This window comes from Eumetopias jubatus, unplaced genomic scaffold (genome assembly GCF_037043125.1).
Source record: "Eumetopias jubatus isolate StellerSeaLion01/CBP00866 unplaced genomic scaffold, mEumJub1_p1.0 scaffold_4, whole genome shotgun sequence".
Lineage (NCBI taxonomy): Eukaryota > Metazoa > Chordata > Mammalia > Carnivora > Otariidae > Eumetopias > Eumetopias jubatus.
Genome location: NW_028274810.1, coordinates 64,670,661 through 64,687,676, shown reverse-complemented (window position 1 = coordinate 64,687,676; position 17,016 = coordinate 64,670,661). Strand labels below are relative to the sequence as shown.

General features: G+C 58.4%; 1 protein-coding gene across 4 annotated transcripts in view; it reads left to right on the top strand.

Annotated features, from left to right (window-relative positions):
- The first annotated feature begins 182 nt into the window (after window positions 1-182).
- The window catches only part of PODN (podocan), a 47,827-nt gene continuing 30,993 nt past the window's right edge, over window positions 183-17,016 (top strand). For 3 of the 4 annotated variants that reach the window (XM_028106883.1, XM_028106882.1, XM_088022426.1), the window contains exons 1-7: window positions 6,420-6,885; window positions 8,182-8,275; window positions 9,648-9,712; window positions 11,243-11,352; window positions 12,424-12,580; window positions 12,886-13,001; window positions 13,554-14,211. In XM_028106883.1, coding sequence (XP_027962684.1) covers window positions 6,445-6,885; window positions 8,182-8,275; window positions 9,648-9,712; window positions 11,243-11,352; window positions 12,424-12,580; window positions 12,886-13,001; window positions 13,554-14,211 — 1,641 coding nt within the window. In that variant the 5' untranslated portion in view covers window positions 6,420-6,444. Of the gene's footprint in view, window positions 263-6,419; window positions 6,886-8,181; window positions 8,276-9,647; window positions 9,713-11,242; window positions 11,353-12,423; window positions 12,581-12,885; window positions 13,002-13,553; window positions 14,212-17,016 lie in introns of those variants that run through there. The other variant, XM_028106884.2, reaches the window with a different exon arrangement.

Genomic DNA, 17,016 nt, shown 5'->3' with positions numbered 1-17,016 from the left:
GGAGGGGGCAGGCCCTCTTCCCTCCCCCGCGCCTGTGGGGACCCTACGCCTGTGTCCGGAGGAGGCCGGCGTCCAGCAGATGCACGCGGTGTGGAGGGGGGGGGCGGGGGAGAGGCGGGGAGGAGAAAACCCACAACAAAACTTGCATCGCCGAGCTCACGGCTCGACTTGAATGGAAGGAGCCCGCGCCCGCGGAGCGCAGCGGAGACTCGGGACAGCGCGGACGGCCGGCGGGGCGCGGCGCGGCGCAGGGGCGCAGCAGGTACCCGGCGCGGGTAGCCGGGTGGGCCAAGGGGTCGGAGCCGAGCCTGGGCGGCGGACTCGGACGTCCCCGCGGGGTCCGGACGGCTCCCGCAGCTACCCCGGGCGGGGCAGCCCGCACTCGCCCCCTTGGTGGGAGCGGTGCACCGAGTGCGCGGCCGAGAGCTCCACCTTGGGCATGCTACCCACTCCGCGATCGCGACCCCGGCAGGGGCCTTTTCTCCTCGCCGGCCAGAAGCTGGTCGCGGCCCCCCCCCCCCCCCCCGCTGCGCACATCTGGAAAGAATCTGAGGGCGGATGGGAGGGGGGAGTGGAAGGACGTGGGCGGGCGACCGGGAATGTGGGGGCAGGTGGAACTGGGGAGGGGCGTGGACCCCTGGACTTAGAGACGCGCGTCTTTCTACGTCAGCTCACCCCGGCTAGTTCACCCTTCAACCTGGTTACGGACAGAGAAACTGAGTCCTAGAGCGGGGCCGAGGTGTGCTTCCGGGAAGCGCGGACAGGTGTGGCGGAGCCCGCGCTACCACCGCTCGGACCGGCTCGCGGCTTGGATCCCCAGCCCCGCGCCGCGCACTCGGCGAGCCAGAGCTCTCAGCTGGCACCTGGTGTCCGTCTGTCTGTCTGTGCGGCTGCCTCCCCGCGGGGACAGCTGGACTGAGGAAGGGTGGGGGGGCGCGGAGCGCGAGAAGCGAGGTCGGCGCCCTCCCTCTGAAGCGGCGGAAGTCCCTGGTTGTTGGTCCTTGAACCGCCGGGCTGGGGCGGGGGCGGGGGCTTTAGAATCCCTGAGGAACCGCCAGGTGGAAGAGGAGGCGGCGGCGGCGGCGGGCTCCCGGCAGGGCAGCCGCTGGCTCTCCGGGTGCGAGGCAGCTGCAGCCGGAACTTAAGGAGAGGAGCGGGCGCCGCAAGAGGGTGCGAGCGGCTCTGACAGCCCCTGAGCCCCAAGGCACAGAGGGATGCGCGCCTGGCACTTGGAGCGCATCACGGATCCTTTGAGGCCCCCCGCAACCTGAGTGGCTGCCCGTGCACTTTGGGCCGGCGGGGAAACGTGAAGCTGTGGTCTAGCGGCTCCAGGAGGCACCACTGCTACGAACCGCGAGAGCCCCTGGGTGCTCATGTCCCCTTTTAGGGCCCACGGCCCAGTCTGCTCGAGCCTCGAGTGCAAGTTAAGGAATGTTAGATTCACGTGACTGTTTTCACGAAATCTTGTGGGAACATACTCTGTTCTTTCTATCTGAATCTTAGGGGATGGGTGACTAATGGTGGCACCTCTAGGCCTGTAGAGTCATACATAAGACCTCTGACCATGACCCGACTGGTACCCTTGATGGCTCCCTATCACCAGCACCTTAGCATAGTGGCTGATACCCTTGGAGGCTTGGACCTCCAGCCCTAAGCTCCTCCCCTGCCTCATCCTGTTTACCTTTCTTTAAAGGCACCTCCCCCTTCCCCCATCCTTAACACTGTGCCTTTGCTCATGCCCTTCCCTCTGTCTGGGGTACTTTTCCTCCCCTTTGTCCCCCTGGAGAGCTCCTACTCAGCCTTCAAGAGCAGTTCAAGGCTCTGGGCAGGAGTCAGAAGACACAAATTCTAGTCCTGGTCTTAACTTCAACATATTATATTGTAAACTGAGGAGGTCAGACCAGAAAACGTTGCAAATCTCTTCTGCCTTTCACAATTTCATTTCTTCATTCAGCAAACATTTCCTGAGCACCTGCTCCATGCCTGGGGAGTCAGGAAAGGCTTTGCTGAATCTTGCAGGATGCAGTGGACCAGGGGTGCTGTGGGAGCACTAAAGAACCTCCTAACCCAGTCAGGGGAGAGCAGCAGCTACCCAGAGCAGGGACATTTGAGTAGCAGTTTGCTGGGGATGGGCAGCCATGGGAGCCCCTTTGTGCTTGAGTTTCTTATCTGCAGAGTAGGAAGACTGTTTTTTAGTTTGGAAATTTCTATTAGAGATGGTAAGATGCAGCTGTCTGGGGCCCAGCACAAAGTGGGTGATTAGTGAATTTTTACAGTATTTGAGTGGAGAAGGAAGGTGCTTGCTAGGGGCTGAGGATCTGTGTCCTGATTTGGGTCTCCCTTCCCTTTCCTTCTTCTAGTCTTGCCTTAATCCCCCACTTAAGCCCTTCTGGGCCTTGAGGTTTGGTTCCCCAGGGGTGGTAGGTGGGGTGAGAGGCAGCAGGTCCCAGGGACTTCCTCAGTAACAGTAACCCCGTGTGTGTCGCACTTGCTTGATGCCAACATCAGATGGACATGTCGTTCCATTTCATCCTCATGAGGATTGCCCAGACTAGTAAACAGAGGCTCGGGCGGTGGAGTGACTTGTCCAGACTCACACAGCAGTCAGGAGTTGAACCATGTCCTCCTGTGGCTAAAGTGCTCGCCCTGAGAAAGAGCTCACTGCAGGCTGAGCTGCTCCTCTCACTGGCCATTTGCTGTCCCAGCGTGTGAGTTGTTCCTCACTGGGGGGCTCCTCACTAGGGATGTATAGAGACCAGGGGCTTGCTCTCCTCTGTTCTTCCACACGCAGCTCCCAGCATGGCTGAGCACACAGAAGGGGCTTTAGGGGCTAATCTTGCTCAACATTCTTAGAAGAAGAAGAAGAACAACAACAAATTGAGACTCAGATGGGCCATGACGTGGCCAAGGTCACACAGAAAACCAGGTGGTGGAGCTGAGACTGCCCAGGATCCCAAGGTCCAGAGGAGGAGATGGGAGCTTCCAAGCCTGGTCTGTTCTTCCTGCCTCTCCTGTGAATCCAGCTCCTCTTCTCCATCCCAGCACCTCTCTCTGCCCAGACCAGGCCAACTACTCCTCGCCTGTACCATTGCACAGCCTCGGAGAGCTCCCCACTGGTCCATCCATAAACCCACCTATGCCACACTCCTGCTCTGCAGTGGCTCCTCATCTTTCTTAGGATCGTAAGATAAGGATCACTCTCCCTAACGTGGCTTCCAAGTCCCTTCTTGGCCTGGACTGCCCACCTGCATCCCTCCCAGTCCCCAGCACCCAGCAGACACTCTAGCGAGCTTTGTAGAGGTCACAGATGGGCTCTCTTGCACCTGCTGACCTCCTTGCTTATGTCAGCTTTTCCCTTTTGCCCGATATTCATCCTTCATGGCTAGATCAGGTATGCTTCTTCAGAGAAGCCTTCTTGACCCCAGGCATGGTTAGCTCTCCTCTGGCCCTCTACGGACTCTAGCTTCCCTCCATCACACCTCTGATAACACTGGGATTATAATATTCCGTGTACACCTGGCGTCGGTGCCGGCACTACCCGATAGAAATAGAATGTGAGCCATAGTGCAAGCCACATATGTAATGTGAAGCCACGCTAAAAAAATAAAATGAAACAGGTAAAATTAATTTCAGTAATTTATTTTATTTAAGTCAACTGAATATAAAAATAAATATTTTATGAGATATCATTAATATTAATAATGAGCTATTTTACATCCTTTTTTGTACTAGTCTTTGGAATCCATGTGCACTACTTAAGGCACCTCTCAATTTAGACTAGCCCCATTTTGAGTGCTCAGTAGCCACATGTGGCCACCACATTGGAGAGGGCAGGTATGAGCTGCTTCAGGGCGGGAGCCAAACTCGAGTGGTCTGCCCGGGTCCTTAGTGCCCAGCTGTGCTTGGCCCAGGGAAGGGCCCAGGCTGGACTCAGCTTCACCACTTACCAGCTGTGTCACATTGGCCAATCCATTGCTAGCTCCCTCATCTATAAAGTGATGGTGATAGCATTTTCAATATGGTTCCTAACATTAATATAAATTAAGTATTTTTACAGCTACAGTGTAGATCTTTACAGATACAAATTAAAAAGGAGGGAGGAAAACTAGCTGGTCCAGTGAGTGCACAAGATATGGGGGAAGGATCCTTCTCCTTGGCCGCCTGCCCTGATTGATTTGGGGTTTGGGCCTGTGCCCACACTCCCCCTCCCAGAGCCCTGGTCTGGGATCACACAGACAGGCAGGGAGGGGCACTCTGGTCTAAGGCTGGTGGTTCCAGGGGCTGCAGGCTGTTGAGCCAGTCAGGGGTGGCGGGGGGAGGGTTATAATGTGCATGGGAGTGATGGGCTGTAGCCGGGTTGAGGATTAATGGCCCATTTGGTCAGGGGATGGGGCAGCAGGGGTGTGGTAGGATGGGCCTAGGGCCAGGCTGCCACAAGTTACTTGCTGCTGCCAACTGATCCCTGGGGCCCAGGAGCTATGTGTGTGCTAGGCTCCCTGGTTTTCTGCCCGGGCAGGGGCTAGGGCCGGAGTCGGCTTAGGCCTCCTAGACCTACATGGATTCTAACAAGCCTGGATGCTGCCCCTCTTCTCCATCCTCACACCTTCCTCTGGGGCCTCAAAGGGCTCACCCAGTCTGGGGTGGAGGGTGGGGCAGGAGTATTGTACTGGGCTCTGCTGCCCCCTCAGACTGAGGGCAGGGAAATTTGCCACCTTGCTTGTGTCCCCTGTGCCAGCACAGGGCTGAGGGCAGGCGGGACCTCACCTTGGAGAGCTGGCTGAGCCAGCGAGTGGGACAAAGCAGTGTCTGGAACGTCGCAATGGCCACAGCGCAGCCGGAATTCATGCAAAAGGCTGGAGTCTGCAAATCTGGGGGGGTGGTGGGCCTGGGGCTGGGCTGCAAACACAAGCAGGATTTGGACAAGAGAAGGGGAGGAAGCAGGGGGCTCTGGAGTGGGCAATGCCCACAGATATTAGTGGTAGGAAGAGCTAACATTTATTGAGCACTTACGGTGTGCAGTATGTGCCTCTCTCTGACTCTCATGGTCTCGCCGTGAGGGCAGCTCTGGTAACCTCTATGGATAGGTGAGGAAGACAAGGTTTAGTGGGTGACAAAACTGAGAGCCAGAGCTGACTGCAGCCCCAGTCTGGCTCCCTCCGCCTTCCTTCCTAACCAGACATCGGCTGCGGTGGCCAGCTCCCAGGTTCTCCAGGTCCAGCATCTCAGACCTCTCTAGCTGCTGTGTGGGCTCTGGTCCCCAATCTAGTGCCAGGGCAAGGGCGTCAGACTGAGGCATGCCCCCCCCCCGCCCCGCCCCACAAGTGCTTGCCATACACCTGCATTTGTAATTGCTGTAGCAGTCATGGCCACACCCCATCATCTAGGAGGGGCCACATGCCGACTCCTCGAAGACGCTGTGGTTTTGGATGTATCGTCTGCGTTGTAAGATGGGGAAATTGGCTCAGGGAGGTCAGAGCCGCTCAGTGCTGGAAGGGGACTCAAACTGGGGACTGTGGGACTCTAGAGTCAGTGCACCTGAGCTGTGGCCTGTCACAACTTAGCATTCCCCAGACATGTTTGTTAAGTGAGTTTCTGTAAAGACGACTCCAGGGTCCAGCCCCCTGGAGCCAAGGTAGGCCCCTGCGCTGCCTAGAAGATGGGACCCCTGCATCTTTCTCATGGCCTGAGGCCATCCCCAGTCCCAGGTTCTCCTGAGGCCATCCCCAGTCCCAGGTTCTCCTGCTACCCTAGGGGGCCATGCTGGGGAGTGGTCTCTTGCAGGTAGCCCCAGTCATGTGAGCACAGCAGGCCCCGGTGAGGGTGTAAACATCAGGAAGAAGGGACTGGGAAGGTCCATTCACCTGAGGCCTGCTCTGTGCCGGCCCTGTGCTGGGCCTCCACCCAGACCTTGAGGGTGGCTCACGGCCCTCTATGGGGGAAGGACCCCTTCCCGTATTCACAACCCAACCCAACTCATGCCCTGCCCTAGGGAACACAGGAAGGGAGAGCCCTGGGGCAGCTCAATGCTGACTTTGGTTCTTAGAGAAGTTGCTGACTGCACAAGAGAGGGGGAGGGCGTTCCAGGCAGAAGGAACAGCATGTGCAAAGGCCTGGAGAGAGGATCTACTAGGTAGACCTGTATACCTGGGGTGGGGGTATTGGAAGAGAGATGGGGTCAAGTCCGGAACATACTAGAATGGCAAGCTGAAGAGCCGGGATGCACCCTGCTGGTGCTGGCCCGCATGGCCCTGTGGCTCTGGAGGAGGCACAGAGCCTCCCGTCCCGCCTGTGCCAGGGCAGCAAGAGCTCCGCAAAGTCCCAGCCAAGCCCTGCAAGTCACAGTTCATCCCGGGCCTCAGCTTCCCCATCTGTGCAGTGGGAGTACGGGTTCCTTGGGGCCAGGCTGGGTAAGGGTTGCTGACTTGCCTCCAGAGGGCAGCCCTGATGACAGGGAGGCGGGTGGGGAAGGGAGGGGTGGCAGTCAGTAGATCAGATGCGTGCCCAGGACCCCAGGAGGGCCCCGTCCTGACTTGTGTGGGCCCTTGCCCTGTGTCTGCTGTACCCACAGGTACCATGGCCCAGAGCAGGGTACTGCTCCTCGTCTTGTTGCTGCCACCGCAGCTGCAGCTGGGACCGGTGGGCACGGCGAGGTCTCCGGGGTTTGGCCGAAGTGGTACCCACAGCCTGAGCCCTGCCGAGAATGAATTTGTGGAGGAGGGGCCGGTGTTGGTGCTGAGACCCGAGGAGCCAGGGCCTGGCCCCGTCACCATCAACTGCCCCCGAGACTGTGCCTGCTCCCAGGAGGGTGTTGTGGACTGCGGTGGCATTGACCTGCGCGAGTTCCCGGGGGACCTGCCTGAGCACACCAACCACCTGTCCCTGCAGGTGATGCGGGCATCAAAACAACGGTCATGGTGCTGCCCCCTACACTCGTGGCTCCTGTCCCCAACCCCCACAGCCCCCGGCTCGTCCAGAACCCCCAGAACTTGTGGCTCCCCAACCCCAGACACAGGGTGCGAGGGCTGTCCCCGCTCTGATGCCCGGGTCGCAGAGTACCATGCTATTATGACTGCTTTGTTTTGCTTGAGGGCGTCCAGGCTGAGACCCCCAAGGGGAGTCAGACCCTGTGAGAAATGGACATGGATCCGCCTGGCAGCTGACCCTCTGAATGGACAGGATGTCCCAGACACCATTTCAGGCCAGGAAGATAAGAGAAATTAGACCCGGATAGAGTGCTCTGGGGGCTCAGAGGATGGAGTACTCTCTCCAGCTGGGGTACAGGCTAGGTTTTGAGAAGTGGGACACAGTGTTCCAAACAGGGGACTCTGGGAGTGCTGGTGCACCCATGACCGGTTTTGTGTGGCCCAGGAGACCTGGGGGAGCGGGAGGCTGTTGTACCCATTCCCAGAGGTCAAGCCTAGTGAAGGAAAGGGACCAGCCCACGGTCACCCAAGCTGATGGGTCCACGTTGTTGGTGGAGGGAGTCCAAGGCCAGGGTAGCTTGTGGGGGGAAAGGACAAGTTAAAGCAACACTCATTGTTGGTTCATTCACTCATTTATTCATAAAATGTCTCCTGGGTACCTGCTCTGCACCTCTGGTGCTGGGTCAGGTGCTGGGCATGGTGGGAGGACTCAGTCTGTGGGGGAGACAGAGATCTAAACAGGTAAAGGTAACAGATGGAGACAGAGGACTAGTGCAGCGGAGCCCAGAGCAGCTCCTAATCCAGGCCCCAGTCCAATTCAGGAAGGCTTCTGGAGGAGGTGGTAAAGCATTCCAAAAGGAGTGAGGACCACAGGTTTTTCCCCCTCAAGAAAGGGAACCCAAAGTAGTTTCTGGCTTGGGGTGGGGAGAATGGGCTGGGATGCCTGTCACCAAGTAGGAACATGAAAGGAGCAGGTCTAGAGGGGAGATGCACTCCAAGTTTGAACTGTCTATAGATGTCCATGTATGGGCTCCCAGAAGGTGGGACCTGCATGTCTGTTGTGGTCACTGCTGGGCCTCCCATACTCAGACCCAGGCCTGGCCCAGCCCCAGGTCTGTCTGCATGGGTGTGAACCCCAAGGGAGGTGCCCAACCGAGGGACTGGCTCCTGGGACTGGGGTGGGAGTGAGCCTCTACTGAGGCAGGAGCCCTGGGCCTCTAGTGAGGCCTCCTCACCTCCCCTGTCCCCTAACCCCCAGAACAACCAGCTGGAGAAGATCTACCCCCGGGAGCTCTCCAGGTTACATCGGCTGGAAACTCTGAACCTCCAGAATAATCGCCTGACTTCCCGAGGTGAGGGATCCCCCACCGGAGCCCGGGCCGGGGACACCAGGCGGGGCACTGGTGCCCATGGGAAGAGCTCTGCCCCTGGACCCTGGGATATGGAAAACAGCAGGGCTGGGCTGGCAGCAAGGCCCCATGGGCAAGGGGCTCCCTGAGGTTGCCTGAGACCCGCCCCCTCCCCCCCCACCCCCATTTGTGCCTGAGAGCTGGGTCGGGTCAGGGGACAGGCTTCAGAGAAGCTTTGATTCCCAGGGCCTTTGTCAGAGCTCGTAGGTCGATTCACAGAAGGCCTTTAGAATCAAAGAGCTATAGAATCCTCCATTTGTAAAAGATTATTTTTTTTCTGATATGAAAATAATTTATGATTATAATAGAAAATTTGGAAATGTAGAAAATGAAATGGAAAAGAAAAAACCCACTCATAATTCTGCCACACAGAGTTCATCAGTATTGATGTTTTCGTATATCTCTTTCCACTTTTTAAAAAACCACTTTATTGAGGTCTAACTTATATACTGTAATGTTTACCCAATGTAAAAGTACAATCTGATGAATTTTGAGAAGTTTATACAGTTGAACAACCCTCCCCATAGTCCAATCTAGGCTTTTTTTTCTTTGTGTTTTTTAATTCATAGCTGAGCTTATAGGGTAGATGCAATAACTACTATAACTGCTTTGTTGCTCCTAGCAGTTAACACAGAAGCATCCTTCATGGTGCTGAGCACTCTCGGTGGCCATCATTCTACCCAGCAGCAGCAGGGTAGTCCCCGGAGGGACGCTGCGCAGTTTATGTAACTGTTCCCTCTCCTTAGATACTTGGCTGAGTCCCAGCATTTGAAGGGCTGGGAGCCCGGAACTGAGTGTCAGAGGCCGGCCTAAGGACTGGAGAAGGGCCAGTTTGGCTGGCCTCCCAGCGACAGCCGAGTCCTGACATCACATCTGCCAGCTTGGGACAGGGCTGGGCCAGGTGGTGGGGAGGTACAGGGACCCCTGCCCCGCCCTGCCCTGCGGCTGGGTATCAGGAGGGTCTCTGGCACCTAAGGGGAGCACTCCTTCCTGGTGGGGAAGGGTGGGGCTGGGTCCTCTGCCCTGTGGCCTGAGCTGATGAAGACCCATTCCTGCCAGGGTGGCCCCGAGCAGGTGAAAGACTGGTCATTTCTGAGCCCTTTCCGCCTGCTCCTCTGAGCCGGGGCCCCTGTGAGCAAGGGGAAAGAAGAGGGGACTGGGCAGGCCTGCTGGGACTGGTTGGGAAGGGGTCAGAGCCCAACCTGTCTCAAGGAGGGGCCCTCCCCAGTCCTGGCCAGTGCGGGGGTTGGTGGTGGCGTGCTCCCCTGTAGCATCTCCTTCATCCAGGGCTCTGACTGATGCCTGTCCTTTGAAGGGCTGCCGGAGGAGGCTTTTGAACATCTGACCAACCTCAATTACCTGTACTTGGCCAATAACAAGGTAAGGGGCCCCCTGGTGTCTGGGGCTGAGCTCAGGGAACTTCCACTAGGGCCTTTTTGAGGGTGGCCGCTGGGTCCCCCTTGCTGCTCAGATATGGTCCTGGTAGGACCCCACACTTTAATGCAGGGCATCAGAGTGGCCAGATAATGAAAACAGAGGCCCAGGCCTTACGGAAGTGTAGGGGGTGACAGCTCATCCCCACTAACGAGGGGGTACTTGGAGCGCTTCTTGGAGGAGGTGTCATTTGAGCAGGGCCATGAAGGGTAACAGGATTTCGGCCAGGGGCCCTAAGGGGGAGGCACTGCTGAAGAGACAGCGGGAGAAAAGGCACAAAGGCACTCAACTTCAAAACAGTTGGTGTATCCCAGGGCTCTGTCTTGGCCCCTTCTCTCTGAGCTCTCTCGAGGTGACCCATCCCCTCCCTGGGCTTTGGCACCCATCTGCAGTCAAATGCTCTACCCCTGAGCTATACCCCCTCTGCTCTTTGGCACCCATCTGTATCATGGCCATATGCAATGGCCGTCCCCAGCCCTACTACTCCTCCCACTCAAGACACAAATCTGAGTCTGAGCCACAAATCCAGGGTGCGTTGCTCACCCACGCCCAGTCCCACTGTGAGCCCTTGGCTCCCCTCTGGCCCTGGTCCACCAGCCCTGACCTGGATGGCCTTGCTTCCTCATTCGCTGTTCCTTCTCCTCAGAGCAGCCAGAGGGACCCTTAAAAATCACGCCTGCTTCTACCCCTCCATCCCCCCTTCCCCAGCTCAAACACTCCCAAGGCTTCACTTTCCACCCGGAGTGAAAGCCATGCTTCTCCCCGTGGCCTGTGGTCGGAGGGCCTGTGTGTGGGCCTCACAACTCCCATTCCGCCTCACTCCCTCTGCTCCAGCCCCCAAACCTGGCAGCCCCCGAGCAGGGCCTGCCCTCGCTGCCCCTGCCACCATGGGTGCTCTTCCCTCAGATGGCATTAGCGGTGCCTTCATGCCTTAGGTGTCCCCTGTTCCCTGCGCACCCAACTTAGTTGTTCTGTCTTTGGTCTGTTCTAACGTGTTACCACTCTCTGATACTTTTGTTCCTTGTTCCTTGTCCTCTCCACTAAGATGTAAGCTTTAGGGGGTGGGGATGGGGACACTTCTCTGTTTTGTTCCCCAGGACATGTCCAGCACCTGGAAGCAGGCCTGCAATGTTGCAGACTCAGGGCCTACTGTTGAATGAATGAAGGCTAGATACTGGGGCAGGGGGGTGTCTGGAGGAGTGTGGGTCCTCACTGTGGCTGTACAGAGAGTCTGTGCTGGGGAGCAATGAGGGGAGAGACCAGGAGGACGGGCAGGGCAGGGCACAGGCCTAGAGGGCTTTCGATGTTCAGGGCTGTGGGGAGCCATGGACATTCTGTTTTTGTGTTATCAGGGGAGTGGGATGGGTTTCCAGTTGAGAAAGATGGCTCTGGTTGCAAGCAGGTGACAAATTGGAGGGACCCAGAGTGTGCCTCTGCCCCCCACTGGGCTTTCTGCCCCAACTCTTCCCTTTCTAGCTGACCTTGGCACCCCGGTTCCTGCCAAACACCCTGATCAGTGTGGACTTCGCTGCCAACTATCTCACCAAGATCTACGGGCTCACTTTCGGCCAGAAGCCAAACTTGAGGTGAGAAATCAGACGGGGCCCTGGGCTCCAGCTGGGGAAGAAGGAGGAGCTGAGACAGACACTCCGAGCCCTGAGCAAGGCGGAGAAAGCCCAGATAGGCCCTGGAGGAGGGGCATGCCGGGCAGTGCAGGCAGGATGCCCCTGGCTGAGCGCTGTGGTGGGGCTGCCCGGGGCTGCAGGATCTGAAGGCTGAGAGGAATCTGTCCAGGAGACAAGATCAGAGAGTGATGTCTGCGGAATTGTGGGGAGCTCGGTGAGGGTTTTTCCCTCCTTCCCCAGCCCGTGGGGGAAGGAAGCATCTTCCAACAGGCAGAGCCGGCCCTCACTGAGAGCTGCTTTGGGAGGAGTGAGGCCTCCTAGCAGAGGTGTGTGAACAGGGCAGGGTGGTGCTAGGGGGTACTGACAACCCCCAGTGCTGATTCTATCCCGTAATCTGTCACCTCACTTGATTGTCTCCATCCCCCAAAGGAGCCAGGGTCACTGTGTGTGGTCCCATCCCACCGATGAAAAGGCTGAGGCCCAAGAGAGGTCACACAGCAAGAATGAGTTATATCTTCCATGTTTAAATATCATCTGTTTCTCTTATTTCTGGTCTTTGCTCCCTCTAGTATGTTAGCGGCATGGTGGCAGGGTCTTGTTGGTTGTGTCCACTGCTTATCTCTTCCGAGTCTAGAACAGTCCTGGCACATAGGGACATTCACTATATATTTGCTGAATGAATGAGAGGTCACCTCCTCTGAGCTGGGCCCTGTACTGGACACTTGAGACAAAGAGGTGGCAGGGACAGTCCCCATCTGTGGGAAGTCCCACAGAACTCAGAGCCAGCTGCGTGGAGTTGCCAGGCAGGGATCCAGAATCCTATTTCTGCCACTGAGGTGTGCGGCAGCCTTCGGTGGGTCCTTGGTCTCCTCGGCAGTGTAGGGGGGCACTGGATTAGGTGGGGTCTGAGGTTTTTTCAAATGGGAAGAGGGTACTCTGGGCCCAGGCCCAGCCTGGGCAGGGTCTGAAGGCTCATCAGGTGAGCTGGTGGAGGGGGCCCGGGTGGGTGAGGACCTGTGCCTCATTCCCCAGGTCCGTGTACCTGCACAACAACAAGCTGGCGGATGCCGGGCTGCCGGACAACATGTTCAACGGCTCTAGCAACGTCGAGATCCTCATTCTGTCCAGCAACTTCCTGCGCCATGTGCCCAAGCACCTGCCGCCTGCCCTCTATAAGCTGCATCTCAAGGTGGGAGGGAGAGCATGGGGAGGGGCAGCAAAAGAGTAGGGACCTGCAGTGGGGGAAGAGCCCCGGTCCACTTAGGCCCAGTGGTGAGGCTGTGGGGCCTTGGGCACAGGCCAGAGGGCACAGTGTCCACTGTAGAGGACGAGGCAGAAGCCCAGGTACCTGGCTGTTGATATCACATGCAGAATGCTTCAGGCCTGGCCCTCCTCCCACGGCTCCCCAGGCCCCTCTCCACATCTCATTCCAAGGCCCTGCCCTCACCCTTTGGCTGTCCCTCATGCTCCCCTCCCGACCATCCCACCCCTTAGAACAACAAGCTGGAGAAGATCCCACCAGGTGCCTTCAGTGAACTGAGCAACCTGCGTGAGCTGTACCTGCAGAACAACTACCTGACTGACGAGGGCTTGGACAACGAAACCTTCTGGTGAGCCCCGCCTGGGCCCCCCGTGGAAGCCCGGGACCCAGGAAGCAGCTCCCTGGGCCCAGCAGCCAGGGCCTCGCGCACCCCCCCACCTGTCCCCGGCCAGCTTCCTGGAGAAGGAACTTTGGGGCTCGTGCCTCTGCTGACATTTCTGTCCCCGAGAACAAGCGATGTGTAGATAAAGCCAGCCAAAGTTCCAGTGAGGCATCTTCAGAGGCTGGCTTCTTGGTACAAAGTTGAGACGAGTGTATTTGTTGAAGGCAAATGAATTTTCACTTTTTAGGCCCCGGGTAGCTACAAAAGGCCTTAAACAACTGGTCTTCAGAGAAGCTCCTTTGTGTCAGAAACCATGCTAAATTCTTCTGACACCAATACAGCGTTGAATCAACCCAAGGAGAGGCGGGAGAGGACTGAGGTCCCCTCGTGGGTCAGCCAGTGGCAGAGCTGGGATGAATTAGACGCAGTTCCCTTGCCGTCTCCCTCGGGAGGAATGATGGCAACAAGCACCACGTGGGCCCCAGCCAACCGTCCTCATCCCCCCCCCACCCCCCGCAGGAAGCTCTCCAGCCTGGAGTACCTCGATCTGTCCAGCAACAACCTGTCACGGGTCCCCGCGGGGCTGCCGCGCAGCCTGGTGCTCCTGCACCTGGAGAAGAACGCCATCCGGAGCGTGGACGCAGACGTGCTGACGCCCATCCGCAGCCTCGAGTACCTGCTGCTGCACAGCAACCAGCTGCACGCGCGCGGCATCCACCCTCGGGCGTTCCAGGGCCTGAAGCGGCTGCACACGGTGCACCTGTACAACAACGCGCTGGAGCGCGTGCCCAGTGGCCTGCCCCGCCGCGTGCGCACTCTCATGATCCTGCACAACCAGATCACCGGCATCGGCCGCGACGACTTCGCCACCACCTACTTCCTGGAGGAGCTCAACCTCAGCTACAACCGCATCACCAGCCCGCAGGTGCACCGCGATGCCTTCCGCAAGCTGCGCCTGCTGCGCTCGCTGGACCTGTCCGGTAACCGTCTGCACACCTTGCCACCCGGGCTGCCGCGCAACGTGCATGTGCTGAAGGTCAAGCGCAATGAGCTGGCCGCCCTGGCACGTGGGGCGCTGGCCAGCATGGCCCAGCTGCGTGAGCTCTACCTCACCGGCAACCGGCTGCGCAGCCGGGCCCTGGGCCCCCGGGCCTGGGCCGACTTGGCCCATCTGCAGGTAAGGGGGAGGGGAAAGGGGCTGGGTCATGCCTTGTGGGGTGCGGCTGCCATGGCTGTCCCAAGCCCACCCATCGTGTGGGCTCAGCTGAAGGGTGGGTGGGAGGGCCTGGCCATGGGGTGGGGGCTAGACCAGGAAACAGTCGGTATGGCTGGCATGCCAGGTGCGGCAGTGAGCTGCTGCTATGGCCAGGCTGAGCTCAGCACCTGCAGGAGGGCTGTGGGGATAAGGGGGGGTCATGGCTGCAGGTAGGAGGCCCACGGTCCAGGAGGATGGGGGGCAGGTAGGGCCAGTGCGGGGGGCACTGGAGAGTCAAGCTCACCCGTCTGAAGGCTCAGGAACAGGTGGCTGGGAAAGGCTGGGCTTGGGGGAGGGGAGGGCCAGGGTCTGGGAGACAGGCTGACCTCAAAGGTGCCAAGGGCTGGGGGAGGCTACATGAGGCATGCTGGGGCTGCTGAGTGGGTGTGGCTGCTGTGGCCACAGTCTGAGTCAGTTGAGGTATCTGGCTGTAAGTGAGGACCAAGAGGGAACTTGAGTAGAGAAATCTGGGAGGCAGGGCCTTGGTGCTGCAAGGTCAGGAAGTGCCCCCACTCTGCTGCACTACAGGGGGCGAGGGGGCCCCTTCCCCAAATGTATACACCCCACGCCCGGACTTGCTCCTCTCTCTCTCTCAGGGCTCTGCTCAAATGTTGCCTGCTTGGGAGGTCTTCCTTCACCAGCTATCACACTCCTGTGCTTTGTTTTTCTTCATAATCCTCATCCCTCTGGGTATTAGGTCATCCGTCTGCTTGTTTGTTGCTTGCCCTCCTGCTAGAATGAGGGGCAGGCATTTTAGTCTGTTGTGTTCACTGCTGGCCCCGGGAACCTCCATGTGGTAGGCTCACAGTACCTGTATTTTGGGAGAGCTGTCACGATGAGGATATCTGAGGGGGGTGCAGGGGCGAGCCCACAGAGTGGGGGGGGGCAGGCAGGCGGGGCTCAGCCCTGAGGGCGGATCAGGGTGGGAGCTGGGGGTAGGCAGCTGGCCCTGCAGGAACAGCTAGCTGGGGTCTCTCCTCACCCAGATGGCCCTGCTTGAGGGCCAGACACCGGGATCCAGCTGCCTGGGCCAGGCCCTTGTGGATTGTCCTCAGGAGCCCAGATCCCATTGTCCTCTCCTCCACACCTGCTCCTCCTACTGCATTTTCTAACTCGCTGAAGGGGTGCCCACGGGAGACTTGGACGCTGCCCCTGACACCCCCTTTTCATACCTCCTGCCCCCCAATACCCATTGTTACTGAACTCTGCCATTTCTACTGTCACACGTCTCAACTCACTTTCCTCTATCCCTACTGCCCATACTCCAAGCCAAGGCACCCCCATTTTCATAGGAGCTCTCCACTCCTACATCCCATGTGCAGTTGGTGGGTATCTTGAAAAACACATGCTCACCTTCCAGTCCTGCTCAGAACCCTTCCATGGCTCCCCATTGCTCTTAGAACCCAGAGCAGAATCCTTGCCGCTGTTCTCAGGGCTGGCCTGCTTCTGCTCCCAGCCAAGCTCCTTAGTCTCCCAGGCACACTGGGTGTCGCTCCTCCTGGCACTCCCCACTGAAGCACAGCACCCTGCTAACACCTCCTCACTCCTTCGTTCCACAGCCTGTCTCGGGCCTCCACCATGTGCAGACTCTAGAACTGAGGACCTGGCAGGGAGTAAGACAGATGGAGGGTCACTACCCTCCTAGAGCTTGTCATATACCTAGGACTTAGTCTAGGTGTCACCTCCTTCAGGAAGCCCTCAGTGATGGGCAGGTGCAGCCTGGGTGACTTCAGTCAGTGATGAGGTGTCTGGTGGGGGGTTCTTCCTCACACTGTGGGATCTTTCTAAAGCAGCTGCTCCCCCTGCTTCAGAGCGCCCGCCTGTGCTGGCTGCTGTACTCCCCTGACCCAAGGCTGGGTCAGGCCCCTCCCCTGGGTCCCGTCCACACAGCCCAGTTCCACCAGCTGTCGTCAGATTTTGGGTCCACCCCCGCCCCCGGCCTCCAGTGGCAGAGGCAGCATCTCCATGGATTCCATATCCCTGGCACCTGTGGGCGCTGAGGATGTTTGGAATGAATGAGGAGGTGCCAGGGCTGTGTGGCGGGAGCACAGTGGGGAGCAGTGATTCCTGCTGGGTAAGGGAGGTGACGGGGAGGCTCTCCAAGGTGTGTAAAGCTTGTTTCCCCTTGAATCTTGAATCTCGATTCATGGCCCCTAGTTTCCTGACCCTGAGCCTCAGCCTGTCGGAGTGAGGAAGGGAGCTTAGAGATGATGGAATGCACCTGTGCCTGCACAGGAGCGAGTGTGTGCTGATGGCCTGAGGGGAAGGCAGGGAGCTGGGCCCATGCACGTCCGGGTCTCCTGCCTACCTCATGTTTGCTCCTCCCTGGGAAAACCACCCCATTTCCCTGGCCACCTGCTGCCGGCACTCTAGGCATGTGCTGACCCCGAGACTGACCAGCCTAGGGCTGGTTGCCATGCCAGGGTCACTGTGGGCCTCGAAGCCTTGCTCCCAGCGCCTGCCCACATGGCCTCTGAAGTCCGTGAATGAGCAGCCCCACCCTCATCTGGGACCAGTGTGGGGATATTCAAAGACTGGAGGATCTCTGGCCTCTGCCCTTCTGGGGCCTTCAGTCTGATGGGGGTGACAGGCGTGCCGAGGAGGAGGGACTGTGCCACCCAGGTATCTTGGCTGTGAATTCATGTTTAAATGCAGAAGGAGCTGGGTAGGACATAGTTAGAACAAGGGTTTGGATTCCAGCCTCATGCAGACTGCATGGCCTTGGAC